Raw genomic sequence first — 15,232 nt, 5'->3', positions numbered from 1 at the left:
TGTCATACAAGACAGAAATTAAGTTAACTTTATTTTAGCTTTTTAATTAACTCTAGAGAAAAGATTTTTCATTCATGTCATCCAAAGTATAGACAATGGTTATCTTTGAATAAGCTTTGAATTACTCTTTAGCTGATCATTCATAAGGATCACTTCTTTTCTGTTCATTTCAAAGAATTACTTCTTGCTCATCATTTGATTATCAGTAAAAGGCATAGGTCAATCTTTCATTATGATTGGTATTTGGTGTTTGTGGGGTGTTAGACATAGATATTATGATTTTGTGCATGTGTGTACAGCCCTGTTATTTAGGGGGTCAGGAGGGGGCAGTTGCCTCCTCCTTGGTTTTCAACAACTAATGTTAATGCATGTATGTGGGCATGGTTTTTGTTATTTTTGCATGTAATTTGTATCAAGCACCCTTTGCCCTTCCCTCTGGAAAAATTAAAAATGACAGGCCTGTGTGTGTGTTTGATTATTACAAAACTGTTTCCAATTTCCTTTGTATGCTCTTTTTTATTTCAAAGTAAAATTACTGCTCACACTTATGCTTGTGATTTTGAACATGAAAAATGCAATTGAACTCTGGTATTGAAGAAAAAGTGATACCCTTGTATGAAGTTTTTAGATTTGGAGTTATTAGATATTTATTATAACTATTAAATTGAAGTTTGAAAAAATTGATGTACTTTCCCCCGCTATTTTCCTTGTGTGTGTATATTGGTGAAAAACTTTGAACACATGATATAGTGGTCCAGACAGTATATTGCAATTTATTACAAATCTTTTAAAACAAAAAAAAAATATTTTAGTCTCTCTGCTTTATTTGTTAAACCTTTTGCAATGTATTATTATTATTTTATGTCCACAAAATTTTTTTTCTATAACTTATCACATAAAGCCACTATTTCTTAGATAGAAGTTTTGTCAGACTTGCATCCGAATGAAACTATGCAAACGGTGTGTCCGGACTTTGAATACCTTGTCAGGGCAGGATGGACTCCTGATGGCAGGCAGTAAGTTTAGTATGCTGTTGTACTATTCAACCTATTTCATAGTTTGTTCCTATCTTTCTACAATGCAAACATAATATTCGTCAATTTTGCTTTGATTTTCCGTACAACTTCCTATTTTGATTTATTTATTATACTAGGGGGCTATCGCCCCCTGCTCGCTATCGCTCGCCAACCCCCGGAACTGCTTACGCAGTTCCCTGTGGATCGCTTCGCGATCCATGCTCGCTTCGCTCGCTCGCTGTATGCCAATACATTAGCCTAGCTAAAATTTTCCGTAAAAATTAAAGTTGGTAATTGCATTTAGGTCACCATCCATTTAACCAATATGAAAATTACGTTCATAATGTTAATTTGTCTGCTTTAGCCAGATTTTCGACAGTTTAACTTTGCTGTATGTAAGATGACTGCCTTGGCAATGTGCACAACTTTACCATTATAGATACAAAAGTGTCTGTCATTGCTTTGGAGAGATTGCACTTCTACCTGTTGGTCCGCGGAAGGTATTTTATTTCCCTTCTACCACCCATTGGAAAACCAATGAAGGCATTCCCCTATCCGCCACCTGGGGACGCGCCCTCTAGGGGTTACAGGCTCCCCCGAGGGATGTATTTACATTATTTACACTCTTATATATATTTACATATTTACACTCTTATATATTCTAATCTGAGAAAACTTCCTCATATACACAATTAAAAATGTCCCGTTTGGGAGCCACAACTGACACTGCTTCAAAAGATCTTGTTCTTGATAATGCCACATAGAGCTGGCCATGACTAAAAACAGGCTCAGAGAGCACCAAACATATTTTCTCAAACGTTTGTCCTTCTTGTTGTTATTCTGAATCCTTGCCACGTCACGAACAAAAAATGGTTTAACTAAAAACGCGACTCGGTTATTCATTTTGAACTGAACTGTCGTACTGAAGCAGAGAATAGACGACGCTCAAAGCGCCTACGCGTTCAAAACAACATTGCCGATGAACATGATTGTGGAGCAATGTGTGAAGAATGCGAATTTTGTGGTGCTCTTTATTGGCAGAAAGAGCGTAATACTGCAAATAAATATACTAAATGTTGCCATGACGGAAAGGTGCGGTTACCGGCATTGTGTGACGCACCTGATCTGTTGAAGGAACTGCTGACTGAAAATTCCCCAGCCGCTAAAAATTATCGGCAGCGAATCAGAGAATACAACTCTGGAAATGGCTCGTCTTAAATTGGATTCAAGAACGGTTTCCTGCCTTCTTTGAGCTTTTCTTTGCTGATTAAGGTTGAAATGGGCCACAGCCCGACTCAAACTCATCTCAAAAAAAAAAAAAGTTTGTTGAGTATTCTGTGATTCAAGATTTCAAAACAACGTAGAAGTTTGTTTACATGATTTATCGGCGAAGTGTTGCCAACAGAGGTTTAGAAATTCACCCCTTCATTTGCCGGCACGTAAGAGAATTATATATATAGATACTGTGTATTTCCACTGAAGAAAAAAGTTTTTGATTTTGTTATGTATTTTTATATGTTTGTAACATTGTACTCATATGACTCTTAAAAAATATAGATTTAAGAACTCACTTTTCTGTGACAAAAGTGCTATATTTCAGTAAAAGAAATGAAGTCATGTAATTTTGTGTGTTGCAGTGTGTGGGCAGAAGTCCTTGATCGCCAGCAGTGTCATGAACAGTTAGTCCTCATACCTTTGTGCTGTTTTATTTCAAGTGAACCTGCAGCAAATTTCATTAGTAATCATGTGGAGAATTCTCCTGTCATGCAAGTGATATATGAAGAAAAATCTAATGTTTGGATTAATGTAAGTGTTTGCTCATTCACAAAAAATAATCATATTGTAGTTGATGTAATTAAACACTTCAAATCAGAAAAAAATTATCAGAAATGCATTATGTACTTACTTTTTGAAAAAGTAAACCAAACGCTTGCTATCTATTATTCATTTAATGTCATTTTTATTTTCATTACGTTCATTTTGTAAATGTAAGATATTTACATATGCCTATGAGGCAACAAGAAGGAGAAGGATGCAGCCAGGTGACACTCAAAGTGGATTTCATAGTTTATAAAAAAATATAAATATGGACTTTAATTCTGAAAATTTCCACTAGTGTATCTTAAATTATATTTAATCTAACAAATTTTGCAAAACTAGGGTGCCCACTAGTGCAGGGGGAGGTGGAGGTTACATATATTGTTTAAGGCAAATTTTGCATAAAATCGATTTGCTTTCTTCCAAACTCTTGTTACGCCACAAAAATAGGAATGAGTTGATTCAATTTCACATTTACATAACCATTTATAATTTGTTAAGGGGGGGGGGAGGTGACTCTACGAGTTACCGAACTATGTGACACTTGTGCTACGAACTCAACTGCTTGTAACATCAAAATACATGTCCGCTTTTTTGTTAATATTTTGCTCTGAAAATTTTGCTCTTTTTCTGGCAAGTGACTATATGATTAACTTACTAGTTCATCCATATATCTTTCGTCTATAACTAAAAAACATATGAGCATTTCTAACATATTTTTCGAGAAATGAAGGTCTATTTGCAACTTCATTATAAAACCAGATTGGATTGACACAATGCTAATTAATATTACTCTGAAAAAATTAGCGATTAAAACGGCAGCAACCCAGCACCGGTGTTTGTACATGGGAGCAGTATCGATGCATCGGTTTAGAGAAAAATTCTAAACTGGTTTAACGATGTGAGATGCACACCGGTTTTTTGGCGATGCATCGCCCAGCCCTAATCACTCAGCATAGTATAGGGTATGTAATTAAAATGGTTTGTCTCTCCCTTGAAAAATCTCTGTATCCCTCCTTGTCTGTTATACAATGTTTTTTAGGATAATATCTAGAAATTGCATTAATCCAAAGTTAAAGTGCATTGAAAAAAGTTTATGTTTAAAATTAGCAGGGAAAACTTTAAGTTCTTGAACATTATTTTGGGTTTTCAGAAAAGATAATCACATTTTCAAGATTTTATATTGCGTATTAAACATAACCTGTGTATATAATTATGTTGTTTTTTCATAGGTTCATGACATATTGTATTTCTTTTCACAAGATAATCCAGGAGAAATAACATTCTTATGGGCCAGTGAGGAGACGGGCTACAGGCATTTGTACATAGTTACTGTAGAACTTTTATTTGGAAATGACTGTGAAACAGTAGATTCTGAATTTGATGAAGGAGGTTAGTATGTTGTAATTTGATTTGTTGTTATCAATTAAGATTCAAATGCATAGTTTTACCTCATGCATATTAAGAAATATTACTGTTAAAAGTTTTTTTACACTATTGCTCTTAACATTTTTCTAAAAAAACTTCATTGACATAGGGTAATGGCACCAGTAACAGATAAGGGTCCAGTAACAGACAGTCGTAAGTTTATATTTAATTAGTAAGAATTTTTGTCAGGTAAAACCGATGTTGCCGCGACCCATGAATACAGTGCAATCATCTGGTGTTATCAAAGTGAATTTTATGACCCAGTTGGTATTTACAAGGCAGTGGTGGAAGGTTATGAACGGCTACCACTAGGTCATCTGGTGTTCCATGTTCATTTGAATTTAATAAAGTTTTAGATCTAAAAATATAGAACTTTTGCACACTTTGAAGAGAAAAGGGGAATACTGTCCATTACTAATCCTTTCCTCATCCTATCTGTTACTGGGTATCATCAGAATTCTCGGTGTCTGTTACTGGGGTTCGGACCTCTTTTCAAAATTGAGCAAATATAAATAGAATTAACTGATTCAGAGGATCCAGCAGCCGCCAAACGTTAGATAAGATGTAGTTGCATGAGAAAAAAAAAATAGTTTTAAAAGTCTAAATACATTAAAAGGCTCAGAAAATTTAGTTAACCTGAGTGCAATGTCTTGAGTATGTCTGTTACTGGTGCCATTTACTTATATGTTGAAATTCATAGTAAAAATTCTTAATCTCATTTCAAATTTCATTTTGCATTCTTGTAGAATTTTTGAATTAATTCTTATAGTTATTAGCAAAGTCAAACCAGTTTCAATTATTTCGTAGTTTTTTAAATGTTGAATGAGTTTCACTGGACAATATTTTCAACTATTCCTCAACTACCTACCTTTTATTGTAACCTCTTATATTTGGGGTTGAAAACACGAAAATAACCTTTTTGTATATGAAACTTCTATAGAATGCTTTTTTCTTCGAAAGAAGGATGATACCTTTTGGATACCATAATGAACTCTCCACAGATCTGAGAGAAACCCATGTTTCTTAGAGTGCACAGAAACCTGATGAGTACTTTCAGCTGTTTGCCCTTTGAAAAACTAGCTACTAAGCGGACTTGATCAACACAGGCTTCCTCTTGACAATTTTGGTGTGTTTCAGTAGCACCGTTGTTTTGAAAAAGAGGAGAAAATGAGTAAGAGGAATTCATCCCTGCTCCATGCTTTTAGAACAAAAACTTTTGAGATTTGGGGCCCCCAAAAGTTTGGGGATAGGATTCCAAAAGTTCCATAACTTTAGATGGCAAAAAAATTTTACAACTTTTGGGGAAAAAAATGGTTTTAAAGATTCAACTTTTGGCTCATCGCAGCCGTAAGGAAGATCATCTTCCTCAATCAAGGCTTTAACATCTTAGATGTTAAAGCCTTGATTTGCTGCATGATGTTGAGGAAATGTTTAGTTTTTTCCTATGCAGGGAGGAATCAAGCATGGTTTTCTCGGTGAAAGGCAACAATTGTAATCAATAGACCTTATGAAACCGCCTATAGGATGTACTTTTCTTCCTGCCTCCTTAACTTTAGCTTGAAACTTCGAGATTATCATACAGCGCCGCATAGCCTGAAAGAAGGGATAGGTTCTCCCCATGCTCTAAGTGCCTGTCTGAAAGAGAGCAGTTCTAATCACGCGATCATGTGGAACTCCAATGAATGGTAATTTTCTCCTCACCACAGTACCTTTTAGTGAAAAGCCTTATGACAGTGAAACCCCTATTTTATGTTTCCGACTGGGTTAAAAAAGCTTAAAATACGAGAAAATGTAAAATCAGGCAATGCATAGAAAGCTAAAATCAAACAGAAAAAGCTAAAGGTAGTAAAGATGACTCTTTTAAAAGGTATAATATCTATGTTTTACAAAAAGAACATTATTATACATTCCATTTTGGATTATTTTAACATTTAGTTGCGAATCTGGGCATTTAGGGTGAAAATAGTCCATAATAGTGGAGTCTGTAATATAACTGGATGGAGCAGTTGCATTTCTGTTTTTGTAAATTTACTTTCAACCAGAATTTAATTTTTAAAATTTTTTTTTTTAAATCAGGAATTTTTTTTTTTGATTTAGTGTTTTAAAAAAGTTTTTTTTTTTAAATTTAAATAAGCAATTTTTAAAATTTTTTTTTAATCTTCCAAACTTTGTAGATATTAATGACTTTACATTTATGAACATAATATATTGCATACAATAGATGAAAAGACAACTTTTTAGCTATTTTTACTTTCTTCTGTATCTAATATATAGAAGAAAGTATTGGATTCGTGCAAATTTTCGAATTTCGAAGGATTCAAACGTTTTGAGGTGTGCTGAGTCCATTTCGACTATTTTTGGAAAATGTCTGTCTGTGTGTGTGTATATGTGTGTGTGTGTATGTGTGTCACGTCTGTGTGTGACCAGTTTTTTGTGGCCGCTCTACAGCAAAAACTACCGCATGAAATCGAACGAAACTTGGTACACATATGTGCCCCTATGTAAACTTGTGCCCATTGGTTTTTGGCGCGAATTCCTCCAAGGGGGGTGGAGCAATGGGACGTTTTTTGAGTTACGCGTGATTGCTATTCCTCAGGAAGTAACTGGTGGAATCAAACAAAATTTGGTCGACATGTTGCCATTAACAGGAACAGGTGCTGATTCAATTTTGGTGTCAATAACTCAAACGGGGGTTGAGCTATAGAACGTTTTTTGTCGTCAATTGTGACTGCTGTATCTCAAGAAATAATGATCGGAATGAAAGAAAAATTTATCGGCAAGTAGCCCTTAGTGGGTATAAGAGCTGATTTTATTTTGGTGTCAACAGCTAAAAAGGGGGTAGCGCAATCGCCCGTTCTTTTTTTCCATTGTGAGTGCCCTATCTCAAGAAGTAATGCTACGTTCTCGTTGAAATTTGGAATATATGTGAATCTATATGTAAACAGGCTTTGGTTCAATTTTGGCGCCAAGAGCTGCTGATTTATTTTTATTATCATTATTTTTTAGCAAATAAAAATAGTTTTATTAATGCAACAATAAGAAAGATAAATCGTAATGGATTGTCATCTGCGTATTTCTCGTGATTTTAATTGTATGGAAATGATTGGAAATATTATCTCAATGATTTAAAATTTTTAACTGTTGCCATCTTATGTTTGTTAACAAAAAAATATTTGTAATTAATTCAAGCAAGGCTTTTAAAATAACTTTCAATTTTCGCTCTTTGCTTTGCTTTTGCAATAATTCAGACATTGGGATGGTCGTCAAGTTTTGCATGTGTAATTTCGTTTTTGTTGGAAATATTGCTTCCTCGTCAAGCATGGGGAGGGATCAGAAAAAAAAAGAAAAATATAGAAGAAAGTATCGTGATGGCCACAACATACTAGTTTAATAATAGGTATAAGTAGACCTTGTATAATAATGCTTACCCCCCTCCCCCCACACACATCTATAACTACCAATCTTTCAACTATAATTCTTGGAAACAGTGGTACCCCTGTTTCCTCGAGTTATAGTTTTAATACTTCTTAGAAGAAAAATTATTAAAATTTGGCAGTTTCCTCTGTTTATCAGCTTAGACTCAACAAAAGTTCTAAAATGGATTCATTTGTTCAATTGGGATGAAGAAGGCAAAAAATGTTGATAATAAAGCAATATGAGTTAAACAATCCATTAGCTTATTCTTAAAATTAGGATAAGTTGTTTAAATATTCATTAAATTTTTAAGATATATAAATACATTATAATGTTTAGATAAGATGCAGTTTTGTTTTAGGCTTTGCTAAAAGATAAGATTTCCATCATCATGTAAATTTTTAGTGTAAAATAATATGTAGAACAATTACTTTTCCTAACTATATTAGTCATGGTTGTATAAGAAAAACTGCAAATTTTTATTTCGTTCTGAACTAGTTTTGAAGTAAAAGCAAGAGTCTGAAAATCTGTTACACACAAGAGGAGTCTATGTAGTTTTGCCAGTTAAAGTTAAGATTTTATAATGCAGTAGTTAAATTTAGAGAAACACATTCTGATAATGCAAAATTAATTTATAAAAATAAAATAAGCTGATTTTATTCAATGATTTTGGTTAAAAAATCACTTGATTTAAATCGAAGAAACCTGCTTTCAGCAGCGTGGATTAGCTTGATAAAAAAAGAAAAAAAAAAAAAAACCCGGAAGGAAACATATTGCTTATTTTAGAACATCTTTTCCTTTTCTTTTTTTCATTCCCAGGGAAAGTGAAAGTGGGGGAAATTCATAAATAACAAACTTTCTATCTGGGTTCAATTCACATTATTAGTAAATGGAAAAACCTGGACCTGGTGAAGAAAATGGGAAATACAGGAAAAACATAGGTTCAGGAAGTAAAATCAAGGTTTCACTGTAGTTCCTTCCTTTTATGATTTTTTTTCAGTTCAGAATCCCTTCGGGGAGAGGGGGGGGGGTATCTACCTGGGACCGCCAGCAGCCTCTACCTCAAATTTGCGTATTAAATTGTAAAACATCAGGAAACCTCTCATCAGATTGATCATTGTTGGGCAACAACCAGCCTCATCCTCGATTTCTCAAAGTAGCAACTGTAGTGCATTAGAATCTGTGACATACAGTCTAGGAACACTATAGTGGTTTAAAAAAACTTTTTTTCTGTCCAGGACACCCCCCCCCCCATTTTTTAAGACGTGCGAATAGTATTATGCTGTGGAAGTTTTAGCTTCTTACTCAAATTTTAAGAGGGTGCTCAATGACCCCTTAATTTAACATTAGCCGTAGTATAGAAAATATCACAAATTTAGAAACATTTAATTTCCCCAATTGCTTTTTGTAAATCATTATTTTATTGCAATGCCTATGTATATTACTAGTGTATATTATAATATGTAGCATTGTTTTTTCCGTTCAATGTATTTTTTTAACCCCCTCCCTATGCTGATGAAGTTTGGGTTAGGGGCTTGAGCACCCCTCTTTCAGTTGAATAGGAAGCTAAAATTCTTCCAGTATATTACTATCCACTAATCTAAAAATATTGATGGGTGTCTTGTTATCTAGGAAAAACTTTTATTTTTTACATGTATTTTTGAACCACCCTAAGGAACACCTATGTAAAATTGTTTATTTATATATTTTTTGAAACATGAAAAGTTTTGTATTATTGTTCTATTTTATTTTTTTTTAAATGCAAGGGAAAATTTTTGTTTGTAAATTGATCAAACCATCGCACAAATGTAACATTTTTGAGCATATATTTACTCCTTGAGTTTTAAGCTTTGCCTTTTAATTGCTATATATTCAAATACAGTAAAACCCCTCCTAACGGACACCCCTCAAAGAGGGACACCCCTCTTATGTGGAAAATTTTTAATTCCCCAGTTCCAATGCAAATAACCTTATTAAATCCCTGTCCTGCGGACACCTCTGTATTGCAGACAAAAAGATTTGTCCCGTTAGTGTCCGCATTAGGGGGATTTTACTGTATATCAGGGTGGCGACAGATCAGGGAGATCAGGGAAATGTCAGGGAACTTTATTAATCAGGGAAATATCAGGGAATTTCGCAAAAATAACAAAAAATCAGGGAAAATTGATTTCATGAATTTTTTTTTTTGTTTTTGTTTACAAAATTAAGTATCCTGATTCCCTACAAAGTTTTCACCAATTATCTGTCAAAAAAAAAAAAAAGTAAAATGAGGTGCAATGATACACTGCCGCATGTTTGTGCATCTTTTTTCCTCAACGTCTAAGTATTGAATCTTACTTATTAACCACAGGATGATTGCTTCTGTGTCTGTTAGGTTTTTTATTTTAACTAGCTTGAAATTTCCTTTCATGCTATCAATGTGACGTAAAATAAACAACCATACAGGCAAAGAGGAAGCCTTCATTATATCCTTAGCTCCTTTGCCTTTATTTCATTGTTTCCAAGTGATTAGCATACTGTAATCACGATTTTAAGAAGAATGATAAAAGCTTAAAAGTTATTACTTCTTCATGTTTTTCATTTAATTACTGAAATTGAACTTTCAATCAAAAACACTTTTTTTTTGCCGTTATATTATTTGTTGTCGCCGCAGATTATAAAGGTTTTCCTTTCTTCAGATTCAAATGATTCTTTTATTTTATAACCAAGTTGTACTCTTCTTTTATATATATTTTAAAATTAGCTAATTGCTTTTTTTTCTGTTTTTTTTTCTTGCATTTCAAAGTTGTTTGTTACAAAAGCAATCTAAGATTTTTTTTGTTACCTGCTTTAATCATTTGAAATAGAGGTAACTTGTGTACTTAAGTAAAGATCTTAATTTTTTTATTGTTAAAATGCTGTATTCATTCATCATACCTATGTTCTTGATTAGAGAAAAGTTCCCTATGAATGGATGTCAAACGGTTTCATCTGTTTTGCATAAATATGTCAATTAGTTAAGTCAATGTAGTTATAAGAGTAACTACATTACTTCTATTCTTTCACTATTACTTGTTATTCTTGCAACAATTATTATACTGTTTGAAAATTTAGTTCAAAATAATTTCAATTACTTTTTAATTCTAGCATAAATACACATATGTTTTTAAGAGTGATTTTAATAGTTTCCTAAAATTCTTATGCTAAGTGGTTTCTGGAAGTAATTTTTTAAAAATTTTCTATAATCTTTCCATGTAGAAAAATTTAATATAATGTTTTATGTTTTTTTTTTCCCAAAAAAATTGACTTGATATGTATTTTTTTTATGATTTTGTTAAGAAAGTAGCATTTTTTAAAAATACATCTTTAGTTCAACAACTTTACACAACTTAAAACGTTTAAAATACTGCATTTTATACAAACATACAATGGATTTCAAGTAGAGCAAAGAAAGGAAACCATTATCATTGGTAACGTAAGTCAGGGAAATTTGGTGAACTTAATCAGGGAAATCAGGGAAAAGTCAGGGAACTTTTTTTCACAGTTCCTGTCGCCACCCTGTATATGGAAGCATACTGTATCATGGATATGAAGTATTTATTGACTTTCTGTCACCCATATATGAAATGGATTGAGCATAAATTCTTACATGTAGTGCTTGCCTAACAACAATGTATTGAAGTTTTATTTGTTTGTACAATTAATTATTATTGTTATTATTTTTTAATTTGTATTTTCAGACTGTTTATCTCAAAGGATAAAAAAGAAAATTCAACTTACTTCAGGAGAATGGGAAGTTTCTGATCTCGATGTGAGTATCTTGAATTTTCATGTGTTTAAAGTTATGCTTTGAACTAGTGTATGGTACATCAGTTTTCAATTTGTGGAATTTTCATTGGAATCATTTCATTTTACACTCCAAAGCAGCATTTTGTGTCAATTTTTTTTTTTTTTTTTTATACTAATTCAGTTTTTATGTTGGGAATTGGAATTTGAGACTCTTCTTTCAATATTATACTTATTGTTTCCACTTAATGTTTGTACATAATGTGAACAAATACAACAGCAAATCATTTTGCAGATAAGGCTGAAAAATCAAAGGACATTAATTGCTTATTCAATCATATGAACTAAGGAAAGTGCTGAGAAAGAAATTGAAATAAATTCCTTGAATGTAAAATTAAGGGAAAAAAAGTTGAGAATTTAAAGATATTTAATCTGATCGCTTGTGTTGATTTTTTTTCCTATCATTTTATTACGTTGCATTTTTAGGGATATTTGTTGTTATATTTTAAACATATTTTTTTTAATGATCTGTATTGTACATTATCCTCTAATAGAATGAATTCGAAAAAAAAAAGAAACATTTTATTTAAAATTGTGTGCGCCAATTTGTTATGATTTCTATTTAGTACTCCTTATTTTTGAAGGGTTTTTTAGTCCTTACAGGTCCTTATAAGTCCTTGATTTTGTTTCAAAGAAGTGAGAATCTACTGTACTGTTTTCTCGTGATGCTTTTGCTTTAATAACAAATTTAGGGATAAATGATGTTATTGTTAAAAATTTGAAATTTTCTTATCAAAGTATAAAATTTTTGCTGTACATATTTCTGAAGTTCAACCTTAAAATTAAAATTTTTAGTATGAAATTCAAAAAATAATATTAATTAATAAAAAAAGTTTTTTTTTTGAGTAAAAGCTATTATTTTCATTTTCATTCATTTAAAGTGGCTTTGAAATTGTAGGTAGGTACTACATAGTATTGATCCATATTTATCTGAAAAAATGCTGCAATTGTTTGTATTTCACATTTATAAATCATTTGTTTCAGTTCTGGAAATATTTTTTTAGGTATGGGTGAATGAAAAAAAGAGGCTAGTGTATTTCATTGGTCTGAAAGATACTCCTTTGGAAAAGCATCTGTAAGATATCTGAAACCTTTTAATATGTTTTCATGTTTTATGTTTGTTTTTGAGATAATATGAGTTTAATATGTTTTAAGTAGTGCATTGCTAATTTTTTTTCTGAATATTAAATAAATAAATAAATAAATAAATAAAAATTAGTTTGAATTTTGAGATCTGGAATTCAAATTATATTTTTCTCAATCACGAATTGCGATAGTACTCTATTCGTTGGGTTTCTTGTTTCTTCTAATGGCTTTTATCGCAATCATAATTTGAATTCATTGCGTCAAGATTCAAATGAATGCCAGGGGCTGGATGCTGAATATTGTGGTCTGGATATTGTTTTTGTATGAAAAGGATTGTTTAAAGTTGAGGAGGTTATTTATAAATTGATTCCAAGACACACATGAACGCCTGCATTATAAGCATAGAAAAACAAAAATCAAAGGACGCAGAAGGTATTTAAGGGTCAAGTGAAAACAATAAGCAATTTGTAACTGCTCAAAAAAAAAAAAAAAAAAAAGTATAAGTAATAATAATGTAAAATAAATGCCCCAAAACTGTAAATAAAATGTTTAATACTACTCAAAACCATGTAGAACATCTGCTGTCTAGGGTGTTCTCTTCGGAGTTAAAAAATTTCTTGTAGCAGAATAGTAGCAAATATGCTGCAGAGTGCCAGAAGCTTGTGCTTGGCACGTTTCCGCCGGGGTTACGTTAAAGTTGTCAGCTTGGTGAGATTGGAGATAAACAATGGAGTAGGGTGACTATTTTACATTTATAAGGTAACCAATAAAGTTTTTGCCGTTTTTAATGATGGGGGGAAAATGGCGTACAGAAAGTATAGTCTATTGTTAGTCCTCGAAGTAATCTCCATCGGCATCAAGAACCTTTTGCCGACGTGTCTCTAGCTGTGAAATCCCCTTGTGATAAAATTCAGGGAAAAAAGTCTGTGATTGCTTTCTGCAGGTCTACTTCTTTTGTGATGGATTTCCTCCGAAGATGATAGTCTAGGGAGTGAAAGCGGTTGTAATCTGTAGGCGCTAGGTGGGGTGAATACGGAGGATGGTACAAAGTCTCCCAACCAAGTTGCTGAATAGTATCCATGACCACCCGTGCCATATGTGGACGTGCATTAACTTGCAGGAAAAGTACTCCCTTGTGATTCACCAGTGATGACTCTTTCATTTGTAATGCCTGTTACACATGTTACAATTGGTGTATGTACAAGACAGCAGTGATGGTTTGGGATTCTGGAAGCAGCTCATAGTGAACCACTTGACTACTAGTCCACCAGACACAAAGCATGATCCTACATGGGTGCAAAGATGGCCTTGCGGTGTAAGGTGTAACATCCTTTGATGACAACCAATGTTTGGAATGCTTGGGAGTTTCATACAGGGCCCACTTTTCATCACTGGTAAGCATTCGGTCGAGTATGGGCGCACTGCAGTGCCGAGAAAGCAGCGACATACAGGCTGCCACTCATTAGTTCTTGTGAATATCTGACAGCTTGTACGGAACCCATTTGCTTAGCCTGTATGACTTACCTAAGTGGTGCAGATGAAGTCTAATTGTTTCATTAGAAACTTGAAACTGTCTTGCAAGTTCACCACATGTTAGGCTACTGTCCTCATTGATGGCCGACTCCAGGGCTTCATCATCCAATGCTGGTGGTCGCCCACTACAAGGCTCCTCACAAAGAGTTGAATCTCCAGATTTGAATTTTTGGAACCATTGCCTTGCTGTACGTTCATTTACAGCACTATCCCCAAATGCTGGACATATTCGACGAGTTGATGCAGCTGCAGATAACCCCATTTTGAAAAAGTAAAGCAAACAGCACCGAATTAGCTCCTTCGACACTTCCATTTTGTTACTCCACTGTATGGGTCCCGCCAACTCTGGTCTCGCCTGACAGGTGTTTAAACAACGTGACACACTAATTTGTGTCCCTTATGATCACTTATTTCCATGGCAAAGTAAAAACGGCAAGAACTGTATTGGTTTCCTTTATAAATGAAACTTTTAAAGTTGTTTGATGCCCTCTAAAAAATATTTTGCCAATTATTTTAAATTTTAATGGTTTTCTGTGGTCTGATTTATTTATTTGGCTGAGTTTCTGTGTTTTAATTTGACTTTTGTAATTTGCTGTGGTGCCAAAAAATTGCCATGACCATGTTACCCTAACTCTTTCCAAGTTTCCTAATGTCGCTAAACACCATCATAACAAAAAGTCTCCCTTTGGTTGTCACATTCCTGGCAACAAATTGTTCCATTTTGGCTACATCAGCGAAATTGAGCGGCATATATTTTTTAGTTCTACTCATTTCCTTTTCCAATACAAAGCATTGCAAAAATGCAAACTTCAGGCATTTTGCTGAAGCTATGCTTTAAATATTTTCTAAAGACAAATCAGTACTACTACTTCATTGCATTTGGGATGATCAAGCCTATTTTCGTGTTCATTTAGGTTTTCTGTTAGACACCTATTTCTGTCATCCATATTTTTTTAGTTCTGCTTTCCTCTGCCTAAATAAAGGTTTCAGTCATCCTTTTTCGAGCATTTCTAATTATAGTTTCAACTCCATTAGAAAGTTGAGCCAAGGTTGGAAAAATATGGGCAAACTAATCAAATTCTTTGAAATTTTCAATGGCTGGTTTGTTTACA

General features: G+C 33.3%; 1 protein-coding gene across 1 annotated transcript in view; it reads left to right on the top strand.

Annotated features, from left to right (window-relative positions):
- The window catches only part of LOC129227890 (dipeptidyl peptidase 9-like), a 64,057-nt gene that overhangs the window by 26,036 nt on the left and 22,789 nt on the right, over nt 1–15,232 (top strand). Inside the window, 5 exon segments of the mRNA XM_054862509.1 lie at nt 916–1,016; nt 2,654–2,822; nt 4,067–4,226; nt 11,396–11,466; nt 12,506–12,576. Of these exon segments, the coding sequence (XP_054718484.1) occupies nt 916–1,016; nt 2,654–2,822; nt 4,067–4,226; nt 11,396–11,466; nt 12,506–12,576 (572 nt within the window).

Source organism: Uloborus diversus, chromosome 8 (assembly GCF_026930045.1).
Source record: "Uloborus diversus isolate 005 chromosome 8, Udiv.v.3.1, whole genome shotgun sequence".
NCBI lineage: Eukaryota > Metazoa > Arthropoda > Arachnida > Araneae > Uloboridae > Uloborus > Uloborus diversus.
This window is presented reverse-complemented; position numbering and strand designations above follow the sequence as displayed.